This window comes from Zootoca vivipara, chromosome 5 (genome assembly GCF_965207765.1).
Source record: "Zootoca vivipara chromosome 5, rZooViv2.hap1.1, whole genome shotgun sequence".
NCBI classification, from domain to species: domain Eukaryota; kingdom Metazoa; phylum Chordata; class Lepidosauria; order Squamata; family Lacertidae; genus Zootoca; species Zootoca vivipara.
Genome location: NC_142588.1, coordinates 47741079 through 47761762, shown reverse-complemented (window position 1 = coordinate 47761762; position 20684 = coordinate 47741079). Strand labels below are relative to the sequence as shown.

The 20684-nt window shown below is 44.2% G+C and overlaps 1 protein-coding gene and 1 long non-coding RNA gene across 2 annotated transcripts; both read left to right on the top strand.

Annotated features, from left to right (window-relative positions):
* Positions 1-5173: 5173 nt before the first annotated feature.
* Positions 5174-13573, top strand: LOC148685664 (uncharacterized). Its single transcript, XR_015950225.1, has 2 exons — positions 5174-6099; positions 9510-13573. It is a non-coding gene; the product is annotated as an uncharacterized LOC148685664 (long non-coding RNA).
* A 2610-nt stretch (positions 13574-16183) lies between these two features.
* Positions 16184-20456, top strand: ADRB1 (adrenoceptor beta 1). Its single transcript, XM_035132459.3, has one exon. The coding sequence runs from the start codon at positions 17456-17458 to the stop codon at positions 18740-18742; it is 1287 nt and encodes a 428-aa protein (XP_034988350.2). The 5' UTR covers positions 16184-17455; the 3' UTR covers positions 18743-20456.
* Positions 20457-20684: the final 228 nt, after the last annotated feature.

Here is a 20684-nt window from a genome sequence, read left to right as displayed (position 1 = left end):
CAGTAAAGCATGTGACTCTCAATCTCAGGTTCATGGGTTTGAGTCCCACATTGGGTGAAAAGGGGGTTGGACTAGATGACCCTTATGGTACCTTCCAACTCTGCAAGACACAGTCTTTAATTTGTAAGGAAGACTGTATACCGTGGATCACTTAAAAGAGATTTGCTAACTATTACATTATCCTGAATAAGCATTCTTGATTTGTAAATCAAAAACACAGGATGTCTAGTAAAAAAACAAAACACAACACTATGCAAGACATATCAGCTGTGCACAAGACCCTCTAAATAGGCTGTAGCACATTTAATCTTTGTGTTACTGCAAGCTAAAATGGTTATTTCTCTGGAGTATACCTATTTTGTATATCTGCTTAAATATGTCACAGCAATATCCTCAAAAGAATGTTGGCATACTTGGGAGAAGCAAAAATATGAAGACATTCCAAGGTCCAGATTTATGACTCTTAAATCAGGAACAGTATTGCATGGTATGTCCCAGAACAGAAGATCCTGACACCACAATCACACCAGTGCCTCCGTTAATCTGCAGTGAAGATTATGTGGCTCAGGGTGAGCTCACGCATTCATGCCCATCACTCAATGACTTCAGCTTCCGTGTACAAAACAGTCAGCACACAAACATAACAATGAACACAATACATGGAAACAGTTCACAAGTCCCGCTGTAAGGGGAATAGTCAATGAAGTTGTTCTGAGAGTAGACCCAAAGAAATTAATCACCCTTAGTCATGTTTATTAATTTCATTGTGTCTACTCTGAGTAAACCTCTGCTGACTGCCACCCATATTCATCAAGTGTTGTGATACCAAGTAGCATACATTAAATGTAGCAACTTTGTCAATTTCAGTCTCTCTCCATTACTTATTTTTCCAATCTTGAATTCATTTTTCCACATTTGCTCATAACTAATGTTGTTATGTGTTATTTGTTTTTTAAAAAAATCCTCATTAAAATATGTCAGCATTGTACTGCTAATTTCTCCAAGTATACACATTTTTGCAAGTTCAACCAGAATAATGCAGGTTTCTTTCTGCAATTTTCATTAATATATGTATTTCATACACACTTTAGTTAGCTGGAGAATTGTATCTTGGTTCACATATTGGTTTGAGAAGTGCAAATAGAGGCCTTATCCACACTTCCTCTTGTCCTGCTCCTTTCCCCTGGGGAAAACTGCTCTTTAGTGTTCAATTGAAGCAAACAGCTATCAGGTTTCCCACATATTGCCATTTGTTCCAGTTTAAAGCTTAAGAATGGATTTTCCCTGGGAATGGAGTGGGCAAGGGGGAAACCACTGGACCCATGATTTCTGGGTGTAGGACAAGTGAAGTGCGGATGAGCCCTCTATTTATACTTCTCGAACCAATTTCTCCCACAGCTCAAGAAAAGCATATGGAAATTGAGGGCTTTGGTGGGAATGCACCTGGAGCAGTGTAGAATGCAATGAAAGAAGTAGCCACTCTTTCTCTGATTTCCAAATGGACAAGACCTGTATAATCTGTATAGTTTTTCCTTACATCTATGAAAGATAAAAAGAAAAGGATTCTAGGATTCTTAGTATCCTCTGCTTGAATAGGCACCATTGATATGCAGAATACTCTGGAAGAAAATTGTTAAAAGGCAGAGTCAACAAAACATACCACGAAATTGAGGGCAGAGGAGAGCTGAGATAAATGAAAAAGGTTAGGTAGATTTGCCCTGTTTCTGAGGGCAACCCCAACCTTTGTCCCTTCTTTGCTATTTCCTGTTTTGTTCTGGGTCCTCTTTGGCCTTTCTTAGCGTTGTGTGTTTTGACTATGTGACCACTTCACCTCTTTCCCACAATGTAGCAACTGGGAAATGGACTGAAATGGGACAATTAGCCATTTGAATCGCAGCAAATACCTCAGGTCAGAGGAGCACCATGCTCCCATTCACATAATATTTGAAATAACATGAATTACAGTTCAGCTGCATCACTTTCAAGGGCTTGGTAAAGTGGGCATGCAACAAAACCTGACTCTGTTGTCATGACAGCAATGGTCAGCATCAGAGAATGGGGTCATGTTTAATGCTCTAGAAAATGAGTGAGGGCATGAAATCCAAGTGGACATGAAAACAGGAAGGTGACGTAAACCACAATAGCAAATCAGTGTTACCCCTGCAGATGTAAACTATGGCAGGCTGGGGGGATCTAGACAAAATGTCTCATAATAGAAACAAAAGGTTCACCTGTAACTTTGAGTGGAGGCAATGCCATAAATAAATAGTGCTATGAGTTTGCTTTCATATGCGTGTGACTGGATCAGTCACTTTAGGTTTGTCCTAATGTGTCAAATGATTAGAGATTGGAAAAAAAATAATTGTAGCTCATTTAATGCAGCTCGGGGGGACCTGTGGCTCTCCAGATGTTGTTGGACTTCAGGTCCCATCAGCTCCGGTCTTCATGGTCAATAGGGATGAAATGAGTTAAAGTAGTCCAGCAGGGACTACAGGGTTTGTAGTCTTACACCCCACTTCTTAATGTGGATGGGGAGTGGGCAGTTCACCTGCAGGAGGGTAGCGTCTGTGATGAGTGTTTGACAGATTGCGAAACCATCTGAGAAACAACAGTTTTGAATCTTCAGTCAAGGAGAAATAGAGAAGCACAAAGAGGAACAAATTTTCATTCCAGATGGCCCAATAAGGCTCCTCAAGGATTAAAATCAAAAATTCCAAAATGGCAAGTCATTATGGCCTGCCTGGGGGAGTGATGGGAACAATGCCGCAGCCTCTCTGTCCAACTTAATTTACAGAGTTGTTTTGAAGATAAAATGAATTCATATACAATAAATCTGTTTTCCTAAGCCTCTGAAATAGAATTGAGAAGAGATAAAGTGTAGCACAGTACCATTTGTCTAACTGGCGTGAGCTCTCATTTGGACTTTCATCTAAGGGCAATGGGGCTAAAAGTGGGGAGCAGGCAGGGATGCATTTGTGGGCCATGCCCCCTCCCACACCTGCTTGTCCTCTGCAGACCTTCCCACATTGAGACGGAAGGTCTGAAGGGAGATTCTGAGGGTATTCAACAGAACGTGCTTAAATCTTCCCTCTGATCAGGAAGCCTGCCATTTTAGGGTTCCTAATCACAAAAAGAATCCTAAATGTGTCCACCCAAACCAGTTTAGAATCCTCCTTGATATTCCCTCTCAACATGGGAAAGTTCTAAGCTGAGCCAGCGCACCTGATAATACCGAGGGCAGGCTAGCATGCATAGCTGTGAGTCCTTCTCATGGCGGCATTACTCTTGACAATTTTTTCCCTGTAGCCTTGAGAGCCTTGCACATTTTAGTCCAACTGGTTTCAATGGGATATGTTGCAATGCTGTACCCACTTACTTGGGAGCTAGCCTCTTTTAACATAAAAGAATTTACCTCTGAGATATGTACACCCAATTCCTGCTGTCCCAACACAATGCTTTCTCAGGAAATCGTTTCTTAGGTGAGCGTTTGCATAATGAATTGAAAATTTCCATGGATTCCTATGGGGAAATTTTTAATGCGTTTCCGACCACTGAAATCTTGCAAAAGGCAAACAAGGGAGGAAAAAACTGCAACTTTATTTGCCCAATCTCTGCCTCCTTCCCTCTCCTTCCCTCCCACCATGGTTTCTGGCCAAACAGCTGCCATGGACTAGCAAAACACAAAAACTAAGGCTCATTTGTTTACAGCACCACACACAGGTCCAACTGTTTAGATATCTGAATCTGCGGCGAGTACAGGGAACTTTGGGTACTAATTACCCAAGTTTGGATGAGTGAATTTTCGTACAATGAGTGTTTGGATCAGGCATCCCCAAACTTCGGCCCTCCAGATGTTTTGGACTACAATTGCTATCTTCCCCGACCACTGGTCCTGTTAGCTAGGGATCATGCGACTTGTAGGCCAAAACATATGGAGGGCTGCAGTTTGGGGATGCCTGGTTTGGATAGTGGGACCCATGTATATAGGATTTTGCTTTTAAGCACATAAAAATGCTTAACTTTGGCCATACAGTGACCATGAATTTCATTAATTTATATTTATTACATTTATATGCCACCCTTCATCCGGAGGTCCTAGGGCAGTTCACAACAGAAAAATACAGACGGTGTCCATTAGAGAGAAAAATGGAATGTAAATTTCTCTTTCAGATTCTTGTCTCTTTGTGACATAATAAACTACTGCTCTCCATTGAAACTACTCAGCATTATCTGAGTGTTTAACAATTTCAACTGCTTTACATACATTGTAATTAGATGACAGAATATCACCAAACAGAGTTAAATCTGCTCTCTCTATTGTATCTAAGCCAACTTTGGATAAAACCTTGAATCTGGTTTTATCACTTTGCCAATACAAACTAAGACCACTAGGTTTGGCTGTAATAGCAAGTTGTGCACTGATAAAGTCCAGGCATTTCTCTTGCTGTGGCAACAATCACTTCACAAAGCTCTCCTCTCAGTGATTATGGAAGATTTACTGTAATGAAGGGTTTACGATGCAGAAAATACATAGCTGGCTTTTCAGATGCTAGGTGGAGGAAGCAACTGGGAAAGAAAAACATGCTTGTTCTGAACAGTACACAAAGCCATGGGTACAGAGGAATTTGTGGTGAAGGACATGAGACATCAAGGTGTCATTTCTTCTGCGATATTTTCTTACCACTATCACTTGTTTAAATAAAATATGTTGTTGTGAAACAGGTACAAATAGATTCTTGGGTGCTAATGCTTCCCGCATGAGGTTCTCAGTTCCCAATGTATCTTACTGTCTCTGTTTCCATAGAACCTCTGGTTAATTTATGTTTGCTACCATTCCATTGGGACACGGGTGGCACTGTGGGTTAAACCACAGAGCCTAGGGCTTGCCGATCAGAAGGTTGGCGGTTCGAATCCCCGCAACGGGGTGAGCTCCCGTTGCTCGGTCCCTGCTCCTGCCAACCTAGCAGTTCGAAAGCATGTCAAAGTGTAAGTAGATAAATAGGTACCGCTACAGCGGGAAGGTAAACGGCGTTTCCGTGTGCTGCTCTGGTTCGCCAGAAGCGACTTAGTCATGCTGGCCACATGACCTGGAAGCTGTACGCCAGCTCCCTCAGCCAATAAAGCAAGATGAGCACCGCAACCCCAGAGTCATCCACGACTGGACCTAACGGTCAGGGGTCCCTTTACTTTTACCTTTACCATTGCATTACACACTCCATTTGTAGGAAATGATTCCAATGCCATTTTACAATTTGTTTCAATAGAATAAGCCGCTGTGAGTCCCTTTCAGTTAGTAATATGAACATATGATACTGTTTTGCACTGATACAGAAAACAGAGCCATTGAGCTCACTAATACCACTATTTCAATGGTTCTCCAACACTGCTGGAGGAGACCATTCCCAAACCTATGACATGAAAACACCAGAGAATGAAGCCTATGTCCTAGGGCAGTGAAAAAACATTTGCTCTGGACCTGAGCTAATGTCTTTTCCATATAATAAATCACAAAAAATAGATTTTTCTACATGTATGCATTTTCACACTTGTATGTCAGTTTAGCAGTAATTTCCGGTAAGGAGCCATCTTAGAGAATGAATAGCCTCCAAAATGGTAACCATAAAATGATGGACTTTGGTCAGTGCTTTTTGCTTTTTAAACATCCTACCACATTAGAGAACTGTGAGGTGGTGTTTATGTAGTTTTTGACAATGAGCACACTGTTTGTGAATAATATAATTCATTTTAATAGTATTTAAAAACATAGCATTAATGTCTAATTTTCATGTTTCCATTTTAGAGATGCCAACTGATATCGTTACCCTCCAGAACTGAGTCAGTCATAACCAGGGTTGCCATATTTCAAAACGTGAAAATCTGGACACAAAAGATAACGTTTCAGCAATTTTCACCCGGACACTGTTCCTGACAGCCAGATCCCAGCTATGTCTGGGAAATTCTGGATGTATGGTAACCCTATGTCAATGTTCTTTAGATTGGTCTAGACATCTGCTTTTGGGGAAGACATCCTATACTAGACCAGTCATGATGCAGACCCAAACCTTAAATTCCTATTCCTGCTCTTAATCTAACAGCTGGGTGAGTATTGTTTACAAATGCTTTGTCCATTCCAAAGTCTGGCCTAAAAGCAACGCACACTGCAAACTGACTGTCATGGTTGCCATATTTGGAGACAAGCCAAGTTCAGCCTGTGTGTTCACTCCCAAGAAATGTAAGTGAAATTTCTAGAGTGAGCCATAGTAATCTCTGGAATAAGAGATTCATGCCATGAGCTGCTGAAATCTGTGTGTATGAAACAAAAACCTGATCAAGATTGCCTTGTCCCCTGATATTTGCCAATTACAAAGGTGAATTTTATTTCTGTGCCAATTACTTTTTGTAAAACACCTGGGGGGATTCAGAAACAACAATTCTATTTATTTGAAGTCTCCAGTGTAGAGATTCACTCCTGCTCTCTTACCTCCCATGGCATTTTTGTAAATATAATTGTTTTAAAGTTACTAATTTTATTTTAATATTTATTTAAGCAGGTTTGTTATTATTATTTTTAATGAATATTTCAGATTGCCTTTAGGGAACCACTTAGAGATCATTTGCATCCTAAATAATGAGGGTGTTATATTAGAAGTCACTAGTGCCTTTTTTTTAAGGTCCCTTCCCTTCTACAACTACGGTAGAAAAAAATGTATTTAAAAAATACACATTTTTGCAATATGATTCACCCTAAAATAATATATCTCTGCCTGTTATTTTCACCAATATATGCATTTTTGGGTACTTTACCCCAATATATATATTGTGTGTTACTTAAGAACTACATTGCAAATTTTGAAGAAGGATGGATTTTGAAGGATGACCTGGGCCTTGGAGGGCTAAATCTTGATTGAGTTTATAACTTTATTGGAGCAAAACTCCCATTCTGGACCTCAGACAAGCACTGCATGGGCTGGAAGGAAGTTCCATTGAACAAACGGGAATACAATCCAGAGTAAACTGCCTGGGGTTGCACTGCACATACCGGTATATATTTCTTTACTGTATCTAGTCCTCATAAAGTGCGTCTTATGAGTGGAGTGATTAGAAAGAAGAATCCACTTGTTAAGCTTTCAATTAAAGCACAGTAGATGAATCAATCTACTGCATGACTTTTCTGTGTTCCAGTCCTGTCTGGTATTCAGTTTGCATCATTGTTCTGCATCTTTCACAATCTACTGTCATTTAAACACTCTTGGGGGTTTCTTTGCATTTTGTGCTCATTTTTTGCTTTGGTCTTGAAAGGCTGGGGTCCAGTTAAATGTTAACTGAATGGTGTTACTGAAATAAACCTCAACTCTCTATTTTAATTATAACAAATGACAGCAACTTAAAGAGTAAGGTGTTCTTCCCAGTTAGACCACTTGCCCATCTAACTCAAGCCCTTGGGCTCACCAGGTTTTCAGACAGAAGTCTTTCCTAGTCCTTCCTGCACCAGGGATGGAACTCAGAACCTTTTTCATATGCCCTACAACTGAGCTATAGCTCTCCAGCCTCCTACTTTTTCCTTTTCTTTTTCTAAACTGTGGTTCTAGTAAAGGAACACTTAAAAAGAAAATGTGTCCCATCAAAGAAAATGGATGTTTCCATACCTTGAATGGTGTGTGATCTTTGAATGATCATGGATCTAATATGCAAAGCGAGGGATCGGATCACTATTTTTGTCATTCACATTGCCAACATGAATTTTGCAATACTCTGAATGACACTATTATGGTTATAAATACATAAACAGACTGAGCAGGATTGATGCCATTTCTGATTGGTTTATGCCAAGTGGCCTCATGACAGATTTGTGGCTGAAGGTCATAATACTATGAAAAGACACAAAACATGGACATGGAAAAGGAGACTTTTTAAAGCTCTGGAAAAGCAAAGGCTTATCGGAGCAGGTGCATTGATTTGAGTAACAATTATTCCTCTTCTATTCTTCGAGCTTTCTTTCTGTTACTGAGATGGTTTCAGCATTGGACAAACAAATGAAATTTTGATAAGTTAATCAGTCACTGTAGAGGACTTTTTTCTCTGCAAGCTAGAGTATTTCACTTTTCCTAAATTTGGGAGTTTGTTAGTCAATTGTGATAAATCTCAATCTCTCTCTCCCCCCCCCAGCTCTTTTTTTCCACCACTGACTAACCACAACAAGCCCACTATACACATCAGAGATTAAGTTATTCCAAGTCAGAAGGTATGATGACTTTAAGAGTTTTATGCCCCATCACCTCCCATTTTATACATTAATGCTCCGTCTGATACTTGAAACAGGCCCAGTTGAGTCTCATTTTTAGACACCTGGGCATATATACACAATTAATGAGCTCTTAGTAAGAAGAATGGGTTGTATCAAACCAAGTTCTACTAAGAGGAGACCTGTTGAAATTAATGAACCGGCATTAGTTATGTACTGTATATTAACTTCAGTGGGACTAACTCTGAGTAGGACTAGTACTGGACGCAAGTGGGGTTTCACACAACCTCCTCACACATAGAAAGCAGATGTGAGGCAACCATAGAGTTTTATTGGCTAGTCTCACCCACCATACATTTGGCAGTGAGAATCATGATTTATCTTGGTTCCTCTTTGCATGGAGAACCTCCACCTGGGCCAATCACAACAGTCACAAACCAAACACATTGCCAGCAGGGGTGTGGTCCACCCTCAAGGTGGCATCTGAGCATGCCTGGTGCAGAAAACAAGGACCCCTCTTCTCATGATCCCCTTGCCTGTAGTTTCACCACATGGTTATATAAACCCAGGGCCGGTGCTAGGGTTTTTGGCGCCCAAGCGAGGTCACCTTCTGGCGCCCCCCCCCCGCTTCTTTTTTATGTTTTCTTCTCCTGACGTTGTCGGGCGAGGGGTGTGCCAGCGAGGAGGGGCGTCACGCCAGTCAGTCACTAGCGTGGCGCCTCGCTAACCCGCCCCTCGCCCGGCAACGTCGGGAGAAGAAAAAAATAAGAAAGGAAGCCACAGGTGAGGGCGGCAGTGGCGGGCGGTGGCTGGGGGGTTTGAGGGGCAGGCTGGGCAGTGCCCCCTCCATTTTGGCGCCCTAGGCGATGGCCTAGTTTGCCTAAATGGACGCGCCGGCCCTGTATAAACCCCTTTCACTTACCACCACTTCCTGAATTTGCTCTGCCACTACATATTCCTACCCACCTCCCCTCCACTTTGTAAACAATGTACTTAGCACAAAGTACTTTGCACAAAGACAATTTCTACAGACAGAAGTTTCAGTGAAATAGACCATTGAGTGACAAGCGTAATCAGGAGTTCTCAAGGTGAGAAAACTCCTTGTTTGAACTGCCCAACAACAACAATAATATCAATGCCACTGTGAGAACAAAGTGGTCCTTTATTTTAATGCTCATGCTCCTACTGCTTTTGCTTTTTTTTTTTGCTTACTATAATTCACACTAGATGGATTAATTCTCTGTGTTCCTTCTCACACCCTTAACAGAAGGAAACATCTCTCATGACATGACTTCAAAGCACTATGATTTTCCTCCTCACTTGCGACAGGTGGTATCTGTTTTTCTCTTTATTATGCAATGTGACAGGGTAATGTTGCACATTTGATGTCTAGCTGAGATGACAAAAGGTTTCCAGATGGATCTAACAAGCAAGTAATTATGGTTGATGAAATTAGCAATGTTTGTTTGCCTTATTCGCCCAAAAGTAGAGAGTCTATAAGTTGTTTATTTAAAGGTTACATGGGAAACAAAAACTCTTGTAGCACCTTAAAGACCGACACATTTATTATGGTGTAAGCTTTAGTGGACTACAGTTAACTTCACTAGGTGCATCTATTAAAGTTTATATATTGATTAATTTGTTTTAGTCTTTAAGATGCTCCAAGTCCTTTTGCTGTTTTTGTTTTGTTTTGTTTTTCTGCAAAAGACTAACATGGCTACTTATCAAAGAGTCTTGAGACACCCTACATTTATTATGGCATAACCTTTTGTGGACTGGTGTCATCTGATGAAGTGAACTCATGAAAGCCGATAGCACAATAAATTTGTTAGTCCTGAAGGTGGCACGGGACTCTGTTTTAATCAGAAATTAGAACTTCTTAAGAGAACATTTTTGGGACCCAGGTGGCGCTGTGGTTAAACCACTGAGCCTAGGGCTTGCTGATCAGAAGGTCGGTGGTTCGAATCCCCGTGACGGGGTGAGCTCCCATTGCTGGGTCCCAGCTCCTGCCAACCTAGCAGTTCGAAAGCATGTCAAAAATGCAAGTAGATAAATAGGAACTGCTACAGTGGGAAGGTAAACAGAGTTTCCATGTGCTGCTCTGGTTTGCCAGAAGTGGCTTTGTCATGCTGGCCACATGACCTGGAAGCTATACGCCGGCTCCCTCGGCCAATAATGCGAGATGAGCGCGCAACCCCAGAGTCGGTCACGACTGGACCTAATGGTCAGGGGTCCCCTTTACCCTTTAAGAGAACATTTTAATGTTCTCTAGAGCAGTGTTTTTCAACCTTTTTTGGGCAAAGGCACACTTCTTTCATGAAACAAATCACGAGGCACACCACCATTAGAAAATGTTAAAAAAATTAACTCTGTGCCTATATTGACTATATATAAAGTAAGTCTCCCACGGCACACCAGGCAACATCTCGCGGCACACTAGTGTGCCGCGGAACAGTGGTTGAAAAACACTGCTCTAGAGGAAGTTCCGCTTTACTCACAAAGGCAAAATATTGTCCTTCCTGTAGTAGGTATCTTTTGTGTTGGAGTCAGATGGAAGGATATACCGTAGTGCCAACGTCTCCTAGCAGAAATGAGCCAAGTCTAAGATGGTTTTCATAGGGTCACTTCACATACTAATGTTCATCACTTGGTCTTTAAGCAATGGATAATTATGTAAAATGTCTCCATTGAAATATATTGCAAAGAGCCCCTAAAGGCAGAGTCCTTTGTCTCTGAAGTCACAGCCCCAAATTATGTCAGTCAGTCAGATGAAAGAAAGAAAGAAGGAAAGAAAGAAAGAAAGAAGGAAAGAAAGAAAGAAAGAAAGAAAGAAAGGGTTTTTTCTGAAAGCACCCCCCCCCCGTGCTTTCCTAGGCAAAATTTACAATAGCCATGGGAAAAACAAGTACTTTTATTTACTTCAACATCCCTCTCCGGAATCACTATGATTGCAATACCCAAATTCACTGTGATTAAAAATCCATCAAAACAAAGTACTGGTATCAGTTTTGCCATCAAAACATAATACCCCCACTCCTCGATCTCCCTCCCCACTAGAGCACAGGGTGTTTCCCTAGCCAAGTTGGCTTAGCTTTTAAAAAACAAATAAAAGCAGTGGTTTATTTTAAATAGCAAAATGCATTTTGATGGCACCCTAATTGGGCTCAGGTATACAGGGTGGGCTTTTCTTCTGCAAGGCCCACTTAGCAAGGCAGGATATACTTCTCCCAGTCCTTGGCTGGGGAGCAAATAATGCACTGGCTGACATGCCCAGTGGGTGAGATGTGGCTACCCTCATTTGCAATCATTGATTCTCCTGCCCACAGTTAATTATTTGGCTAATTGACTGATCCTCTTGTCTTGAGTCTTCTTTCACATATCTCAGTTCCTGCTGCCTCCTGATCAGCTGCTGGATAGCATTATCGTTTTGTATCCAAGATGGCTTCAGCAGAGTCATTTTCCTTTGGAGAACAAAAACACTGGAGACATAGGGTGGGATCCAACAAAATAGACTAGCAGTGACCAGCAGGATCCAACAAAACAGTGACTTGTAATTGTGCAATGTAGTTTGCTCACCTTTCTACAGCTTGCGCACTCTCTAAATCTGCTCCAGGGGTTCCCCCAACCCTCTGCAGCCGATCCGGGGGGGGGGGCACACAGAGAGAGGAGAGTGCAAGGAAGTTACATTGTGCAGCTAAAAGTTATTGTGCTCATGTAACTGTTTAGTTGCATACCACTTTTACAGTTCATTTAGAATATTGCCGATTGAGAAGGGGTGATATGGAAAACTGTTCCTGAAAAAACCGTCAGTGCAGGCTTTATATCTGAGAAAGCCTAACATAAATGCCAACTGCTTCCATAAAGGTGCAGAGTACGTCATTCTCCTTCACTCCCTTTGCCGCTGAGAATCTCAAGCGGGTAGATGGAACAGGGAGCCAAAGTTCATGGGCTCTCTGGGAGACAAAGATTGCCAAGCAGCAAGAGGTCGCTGGCCTTTAGCCAGGGTTAAACAAATAGTGGGTATAAATAGAGAAATAATTCACTACTAATTTGCAACATTCTATACCACTCCTGGGCAATGAGACCATTTCTACCATAGAGATGAAATAGTCACCAATTCTTTCTTTTGATGCTTTTGCTGAATGTTGAATCAATGTTCTGCAAAACCAGTGTAGAACGCATTAAGGATCTTTTATACTCCAGGGGTCTTTGTGATGGCTGCTGGTATTGCAGTTTTTAGAGGCTTCTGGGAGTTAACTTGGAAGGAGATCAGAGTCCTGTCTAAGCTGTTACCCAAATATTGTATGATGTGCGTATGACAAATATGTGCTGTATCATATTAATTGCCTACTTTGTCATTACGGTGATCTAACTGAGAGCTGGTGTTACGAGTCAAGGAAACCCAAGTGCCTTATCAGCCATGAGGTGTATTATTTGTGGTGCAATATACCTATTTATATACTGCTTTTCAAACAAATACAACAGTGCATCATCAGGGTTGCACCTCAAAGAAGACAGGACCGTGTGCATTCAGCACATTTTCTCCTTTCAGATTCCTTTTCCACCGCCACCACCATTGTGTGCACAGTATGGGAACTGGAAAGATGGAGCTACTGCCATTATCCTTCACAGTCATCTGCATTCAACTGGTGCCATCACTTTTTATTCATATGTACTGTAAAGGTAAAGTAAAGGACCCCTGGATGGTTAAGTCCAGTCAAAGGCAACTATGGGGTTGCAGCACTCATCTCAATTTCAGGCTGAGAGAGCTGGTGTTTGTCCACAGACAGCTTTGCAGGTCATGTGGCCAGCATGACTAAACTGCTACTGGGGCAACGGAACACCGTGATGGAAGCCGGAGCACACAGAAATGCCGTTTACCTTCCCGCCACAGAGGTACCAATTTATCTACTTCCACTGGCGTGCTTTCAAACTGCTAGGTTGGCAGGAGCTGGGACAGAGCAACAGGGGCTCACCCTGTCACGGGGATTCGGACCACCAACCTTCCAATCAGCAAGTCCAAGAGGTTCAGTGGTTTAGACCACAGCGCAACCGCGTCCCCATTCATATGTAATACCAGTATGGGTTCACTTTGTGAGGCTAGGAAGTAGAGCTGCAGGCATGAGGTTTCAGGATCAGTGTTGGCTAATCCAACTCCCTGCTGGTGCATGAAATCTATTACAGTATTATAGCATCCACCCAGTTCTATATTTGCCTTAACCATGTCTAGGGTTGGGAGATAAAAGAGGACATGAATGCTCTTGAAACTTGGAAAGCAATCTTTATATGGCACGTGTAAACTTTTGAATAGCTTTTACAGTCCAATTGCTGGGGGGAAAAACACTCAATAGCACAAACTGCCCTCTTTATGTTAAGCAGATAGAAAAGAGTATAACTATATTTCTGCTAGTCTGATTGCATGCAAAGAAGGGGGAAATACGATGGGGATGTTATTCCTCTGATTCATGCAATTGATACAGTTGAGTTTGAAGTAAATAAAAGCAGCAATTAAATGTAATTTCTTTCTTTCTTTCTTTCTTTCTTTCTTTCTTTCTTTCTTTCTTTCTTTCTTTCTTTCTTTCTTTCTTTCTTTCTGCCATCCTTTGCTTTGCAGCCCCCCAATCTGATTAAACATACCATTAGCTCATAATTCTGCCTATACAGATTCACTCTTTCGCTTGCCATATTTACATAGAGTAACACTATCTGCAAGTTATGTCATTCCCCCATTTATGTAACCACTGGACTGACATAAGAAGTAACAATGGCTGGCACAGAATTCAAGGAGCTCAGAAAGACTGACCTTCCACTTCCTTGCAACACATCATTGCAAGAAACTTGCAAGCAAACAAAACTGCAGAGACACAAAAAGATACAGAAACATCTTTCTCCCAAAGCACACATGCACACGACAGTTCTCCCCACCACTGATTTTCTCATATACATCAGGTAGCTTAATCATATGCATGTTTATTCAAAAATAAGGTGAGGAATGGGTAACAAAAAAAATGTTTAGCATGTAGAAGACTGAAAGGTGATACAAAAGTCATCTTCAAATATCTGAAGGGCTGTCACAAGCTTGTTTTCTGCTGTTCCAGAGCATAGGAGCTGAACCAGTGGATTTAATTTACAAGAAAGGAGATTCCAACTAAACATTAGGAAGAATTTTCTGATGGTAAGAGCTGTTGACCAGTGAAATGGGCTACCTCAGAATGGGCTACCTCTCCTTTGTTGGAGGTTTTTTAAAGAGTTTGGATAGCCACCTGCCAGGACTTCTTTAGCTGTGATTCCTGCATTGCAGAGTGTGACTCATGGGGTCCCTTCCAACTCTACAGTTCTATGGCTCTATGGCTCTAAGCCATGATGGCCTTTGCTTGGATCCTGCAGGGCTCTTCTTATATTGATAGGAGTTACTCCCCAGTAAATTAGGAGTGAGCCCACAAACCACCCTTTGCTCATGCCCCCAACACACAGCTGCCCCCTATGGCAGGAAGATGGCGTCACCGAGCATCCCTAGAGAATGCAGTGCCATGAGAAGAATGGGCTTCTGACAAGCCACTGCTTAGATGCAGGCATGGCCAAACCTGGCCCTCCAGCTGTTTGGGGACTACAACTCCCATCATCTCTATAATAATAATAATAATAATAATAATAATAATAATAATAATAATAATAATAATTTATTATTTATACCCCGCCCATCTGGCCGGGTTCCCCCAGCCACTCTGAGCGGCTTCCAAAAAAACAGAAATTCTAAAATACAGAAATCCATCAAACATTAAAAGCTTCCCTAAACAGGGCTGCCTTGAGATGCCTTCTAAAGGTCTGGTAATTGTTCTCTTTGACCTCTAGTGGGAGGGCATTCCACAGGGTGGGTGCCACTACCGAGAAGGCCCTCTGCCTGGTTCCCTGTAACTTGGCTTCTCGTAATGAGGGAACCGCCAGAAGGCCCTCGGAGCTGGACCTCAGTGTCCGGGCAGAACGATGGGGGTGGAGACGCTCCTTCAGGTATACCGGACCGAGGCCGTTTAGGGCTTTAAAGGTCAGCACCAACACTTTGAATTGTGCTCGGAAACGTACTGGGAGCCAATGTAGGTCTTTTAGGACCGGTGTTATGTGATCTCGGCGGCCGCTCCCAGTCACCAGTCTAGCTGCCGCATTCTGGATTAGTTGTAGTTTCCGGGTCACCTTCAAAGGTAGCCTCTAGCTAACAGGACCAGTGGCCAGGGATGATGTGAATTGTAGTCCCCAAACAACTGGAGGGCCAAGTTTGGCCATGCCTGGTTAGAGCAACAGCCAGAACTACCCGAGGCAGGAACCTTTGAAAGGTTGGCTCCACTTCTTGTGCTGACACAGCAACACCCGTCCCTGTGAAAACCAAGTGGAGGTTCAAAAGAGCAGTCATTTCTGTATATACTAGCCTGCCCTCCCACACCGGGTGGCAGGGACTACTGGTCCTTTAGTGGATCAGCTAGCAAGTGATGGTGGTGAGGAGCAGCTGCTGCTTCCATATGATCGTTCACCATCTCTATCCAGAAGACACTGCTCCTTCCAGATGGAGCTGCAGTGGACAGGAAAGCAAGCAGCAGAGGCTGCAGGAAGCAGCTGGGGTTTCCTCTCCTTCTGGTCACTGCATTAGAGAATTGGCCATTAGGTAGTAGAGAGGGAGGAAAGATTGATTGCTTCCATCATTCACTGCTAGCGCTCTCTGTGCTGTTGCACTACAACTCCCATCTGCCCTGGCCAGCACGACTTGAGATGATGGGACTTGTAGTCTTAACGCAAACTGGAGAGTGCCAGGTTGGCGAAGACTGCTCTTGCAGGTAGATCCTCTGACAAATATATGAGGTCAGTGCTTTTTTATGGGGGGACACAGGGGTACGCATACCCCTAAACATTTTGTAAATACTTTGTCCATTTACGGTATTTATTTTTCCCAATTTTATTGAGTCAAAATGAGAGTACCCCTAAACATTGGGGGGGGGAGCACTGTATGAGGCAACCATCACACTGCACAAAACTGTGGGTCCTCACAGACTGTCATTCAGTGTGAAGCAACCAGGCCAAGCCACAAACCAAAAAAACTGAGGGGTTCCAGAGCCTGGTGCAGTTTATTTTAGGTGAGTGTTTCTGTATATGTCTGTTTGTCTACTTTTTAAAAAAAAGAGAGTTAACTTTCCAAACATTTCTGTTGTTTTCTGTAAATCGAGGCGGGGGGAGGGGTTGATAACTTAATACAAATAACAGGTTAAATACTGAGAACCCAAGGAAATAACAGGTTGGCCCACTCTGTGAAGGAAGTGCAAGGTGGCCTGGCCCTCAATTGGAGCGCAGGCTTGAGCCCACTTCCCCTCATCCCGCCGCCCCACTGCCGGGCGAGAGGGGGCGCCAAGCCCATTGCTCGGAGCGGGAGCAGCCGCTGGCCGCGCTCAGGAGGGACCCCTGCGATCGGTTCTGGGGTGTTTTTTCCCCCTCGGAGAGACGCAGCCGGGACAGTGGCAACGGGTCCGGGCTGCTCTTTGCGGCGCCGGCGCTCTACTCCGGCGGCGGCTGTGACGAGGCTTCCCCCAGCCTCCCTCGTCGGCTCTGGCCAGGGAGGGTCGTCCGCCCCGCGGTGGAGGAGCGGCGAGGAGGAGGAAAGGGCGCCGCAAGGACACTTGGCCGGCAGCGGCTGGAGAAGCGGCTCTCGCAGCCCCGAGACCTCGCTCGTCCCTTCGAGCCACAGCTTCGGAGGGCGCCTTCGCAAGGGGTAAGGAAAGTGTTGTCTGCGGGCTCCGGCGCCTCCCTGCCGAGGGGAATCTCCACGAGCTCGGCAGGGCGTGAGACTGGGAGCGCGGCGTCTGACCCCCTGCCCAGCCCGCGGCTTCCCCTCCGCCGGGACCCTGGGCGGCTCTGGCCCTCGCGCGCTCTGTCGAGCTCCTCTTCTGATCTCCGGAGGAGCGGCCGCGGGCGCCTCGGCTCGCCATTGGCTGCCCGGCGCCTGACGTCGGGGCTGTGGGGAGGTGTCGTGGGCGCGGGCCGCCGGAGGATCGCTCCCAAACATGCTGAAGCCCCGGAGCAAGTGGCGGCGCTTGCAGCAGCTGCGGGAAGTCGATCGTCGCCGCCACCGCCGCCGCCGCCGCGGCTCCTCGGGCGCTTGCGAGAGGGAAGGTCCTCTTTTCGTCTTCATGCCTCCGGCCGGGCTGCCCTGACGTGAGCCTCACTTGGACAGCCATGGGCGATGGATGGGGCTTCCTGGAGAACAGCGCTCACAACAGGTCCAACGCCTCCAGCGACAGCAACGGGAGCGACGCCTCCAGCGACATCAGGCAGCTGGGCCCCGAGGAGCTGTCCCAGCAGTGGGTGGTGGGCATGAGCCTGCTGATGTCCTTGATGGTGGTGTTCATCGTGGTGGGCAACGGGCTGGTGATCGCGGCTATTGGGCGAACGCAGCGGCTGCAGACCCTCACCAACGTCTTCATCACCTCCCTGGCTTGCGCTGACTTGGTCATGGGCTCCGTGGTGGTGCCCTTTGGGGCCACGCTGGTGGTGCGCGACTCGTGGCTGTGGGGCTCCTTCTTGTGTGAGTGCTGGACTTCGGTGGATGTCCTGTGCGTGACGGCCAGCATCGAGACCCTGTGCGTCATTGCCATTGACCGCTACCTGGCCATTATCTTGCCCTTCCACTACCAGAGCCTCATGACGAAGAGACGGGCCAAGATCATTGTCTGCGTTGTCTGGGCAATTTCCGCATTGGTGTCCTTCTTGCCCATTATGATGCACTGGTGGAGGGACACGAGCCATGAGGCTAGGGAGTGCTACGAAAACCCCAGCTGCTGCGATTTCGTCACCAACAGGGCCTATGCCATCGCCTCCTCCATCATCTCCTTCTACATCCCCCTCTTTGTTATGATTTTTGTCTACCTGAGGGTCTACAGAGAAGCGAAAGAGCAGATGAAGAAAATTGACAAGTGTGAGGGCAGGTTCTACAACAATCACCAGCAGCAACATCAGCCGCTTCACCAGGACCTGCCGATATTGGGCAATGGTCAAGCCAATAGAAGGAAAACCTCCCGCATTTTAGCTGTAAGGGAACAGAAGGCCCTCAAGACTTTGGGCATCATCATGGGAGTCTTTACTCTCTGCTGGTTACCCTTCTTCTTGGTCAATGTGGTCAAAGTTTTTAACAGCGGCCTCGTACCCGACCAGCTCTTTGTCTTCTTCAACTGGCTGGGCTATGCCAACTCTGCCTTCAATCCCATCATCTATTGCAGGAGCCCTGATTTCCGCAAAGCCTTCAAGAGGCTGCTGTGCTGCCCTAGGAAAGCCGACCGAAGGCTGCATGCTACCACTACGGAGCTCTCTCCTTACCCTGGGGGCTTCATCAGTACTCTGGGAAACAGCCCTCCATGCACTCTGGGAGGGACATGGTCTGCTTACAATGGTGGGACGCAGGATGGAAGTGACTCCAGCTTAGAGGACAGGAACAGTAAAACCTCCTATTCAGAATCCAAGGTATAAGGGCAGATGGTGGGGAGCATCAAAGCTATGGATTGGGTGGGCACACTGCAGTTCAAGAAGGGGAACCAAAGAAACAGGCAAGGGAAGAAAACACCCACACCAGACTGAGCTGTCTCACTTGTGAGGCAGTGGGGGCGGGAGAGAGAGGATTTTATTTACTTAAGGTGAAAAGCAGGTGAACATGTATGCATCGGACAACTTCTGACTCATCAGAAACCGAAGCAAACAGAGAGCAACTGACCACTGAACAAAAGAGATAAACGGCCCGTTTCCCCAAGCTATTTGGATTATTATTATTAATGATAATAATATTTGCATGGAGGGGCTGTTGCTGAGCTATGAAGAGGGCAGAAATAAGTTGGAAGGACTTTGCACAAGAAGTGTTTCAGGAAGAGCTGAAGTCAAGTCGTGGCAGGCACTCAGCCTGACAGGCGTTGAAAAGGGCGGGGGATTCTCCTCCTGATATTGAGGGAAACAGGATCAAGCCCTTGTTGGCTTGACCGCAGAGCTAGAGAGAGCATTTTTTTCATTGTTTGTACTAATCCCAGGCATTCAGTAGCAGAAAAAGTAGCCTGGTTATTTAATTATTATTTTTTTAAAAAAGAAGAAGTGCTGGTCACCCAGTGCAAATTTCAGGCACTCAGCACCTTCACAAACCATGCTAAAAGTCTCTAATAAGCCATTGAAAAACTATTCTGGTGAGTTTTACCATGCAGTCTGATCCTATGAGTTTGATGGAACTTACTTGCAAGTAAGTGTGTGTTAGCTTGTAGCCTTAATAACTTAGTGGCCACACTCTTCTTAAACATCTAGAAGATACATCAGTAATATTGTTCATTGTCATGTTTGTGTTCTGAACAAATCTCTCCTGTTTTTTATTTTTATTTTCATCCCATTGACTTTCTGGGGTGTGTGTGCACTTTTCTTGTCCTATGAGACAACCGCAATCAGGCTATAAAACGTCTACCTCAAGCTGTGCATATTGTACAGAAAACAAATGTGTTTATATTAAACAGCTTATTTATGTATCATTATTTTGGGTTTTGTCTTTGGTTTTTTAATATAAATAGAGAGAGGCAGGAGCATCGATCCTCTGTAGACAATTTGTTCACATTGAAAATTTAAGGGTGGGGGGTGGGGATTAAATGTTACTGCACATTTGAAAAGAATGAGAGAGGTTTTTCTTTTGCACAGTGTTAGCAATTGTAATTTGATGCATGCTCTCTGTCTCTTACACACACACACACACACACACACACACACACACACACACACAGAGAGAGAGAGAGAGAGAGAGAGAGAGAGAGAGAGAGAGAGATCCACTGGAAAACAAAGAAGAGTGTTGTTTAAAAAAGGCATCAAATCCCATCCTGATATTTGTTGTTGTCTGATACATTGTCATTTCATTAAAAAAAGGTGTTTTATATTATTTAATGGAGGTACTGTAAGTGTATTCATACTATAAATGAATCTGTTCTAAGAGATTTTATAAGTTATATTTTTTATTCCCAAGAGTCTATGTGAATTTGTTGAGACTTCAACACTTCAATGTCATTTCCCTGTGTGTGTGTGTGTGCGCGCGTGTGCACGCGCGCTCACACATGTGTGAGTGTGTATGCATTTTATAATGTATTTATATACTCTGGTGCAGTTTACTACTGTATAAGTCATCAGTCTATGTGCAATAAATGCCACTGCAGCACAAGCAAACCTATTTATGGTGTGTCTCTGTAGGTGCAGAAACTATACACAGTTTGGATTAAAAAAGCAGAGTCTGTTTTGCTGAAAATATGGATTGCATTACCAATACTGTTCAACTTAATGGCTTTTCCTGACACTACAATCTTTTTGTAAAAAAATGTGCTCGCTGTACCAAATAAGGTAGCGTTCCTGCTAGACTGGCGGCTGCTGACTTGCCCTGAAATTCCAGAGCCAAAGGCAA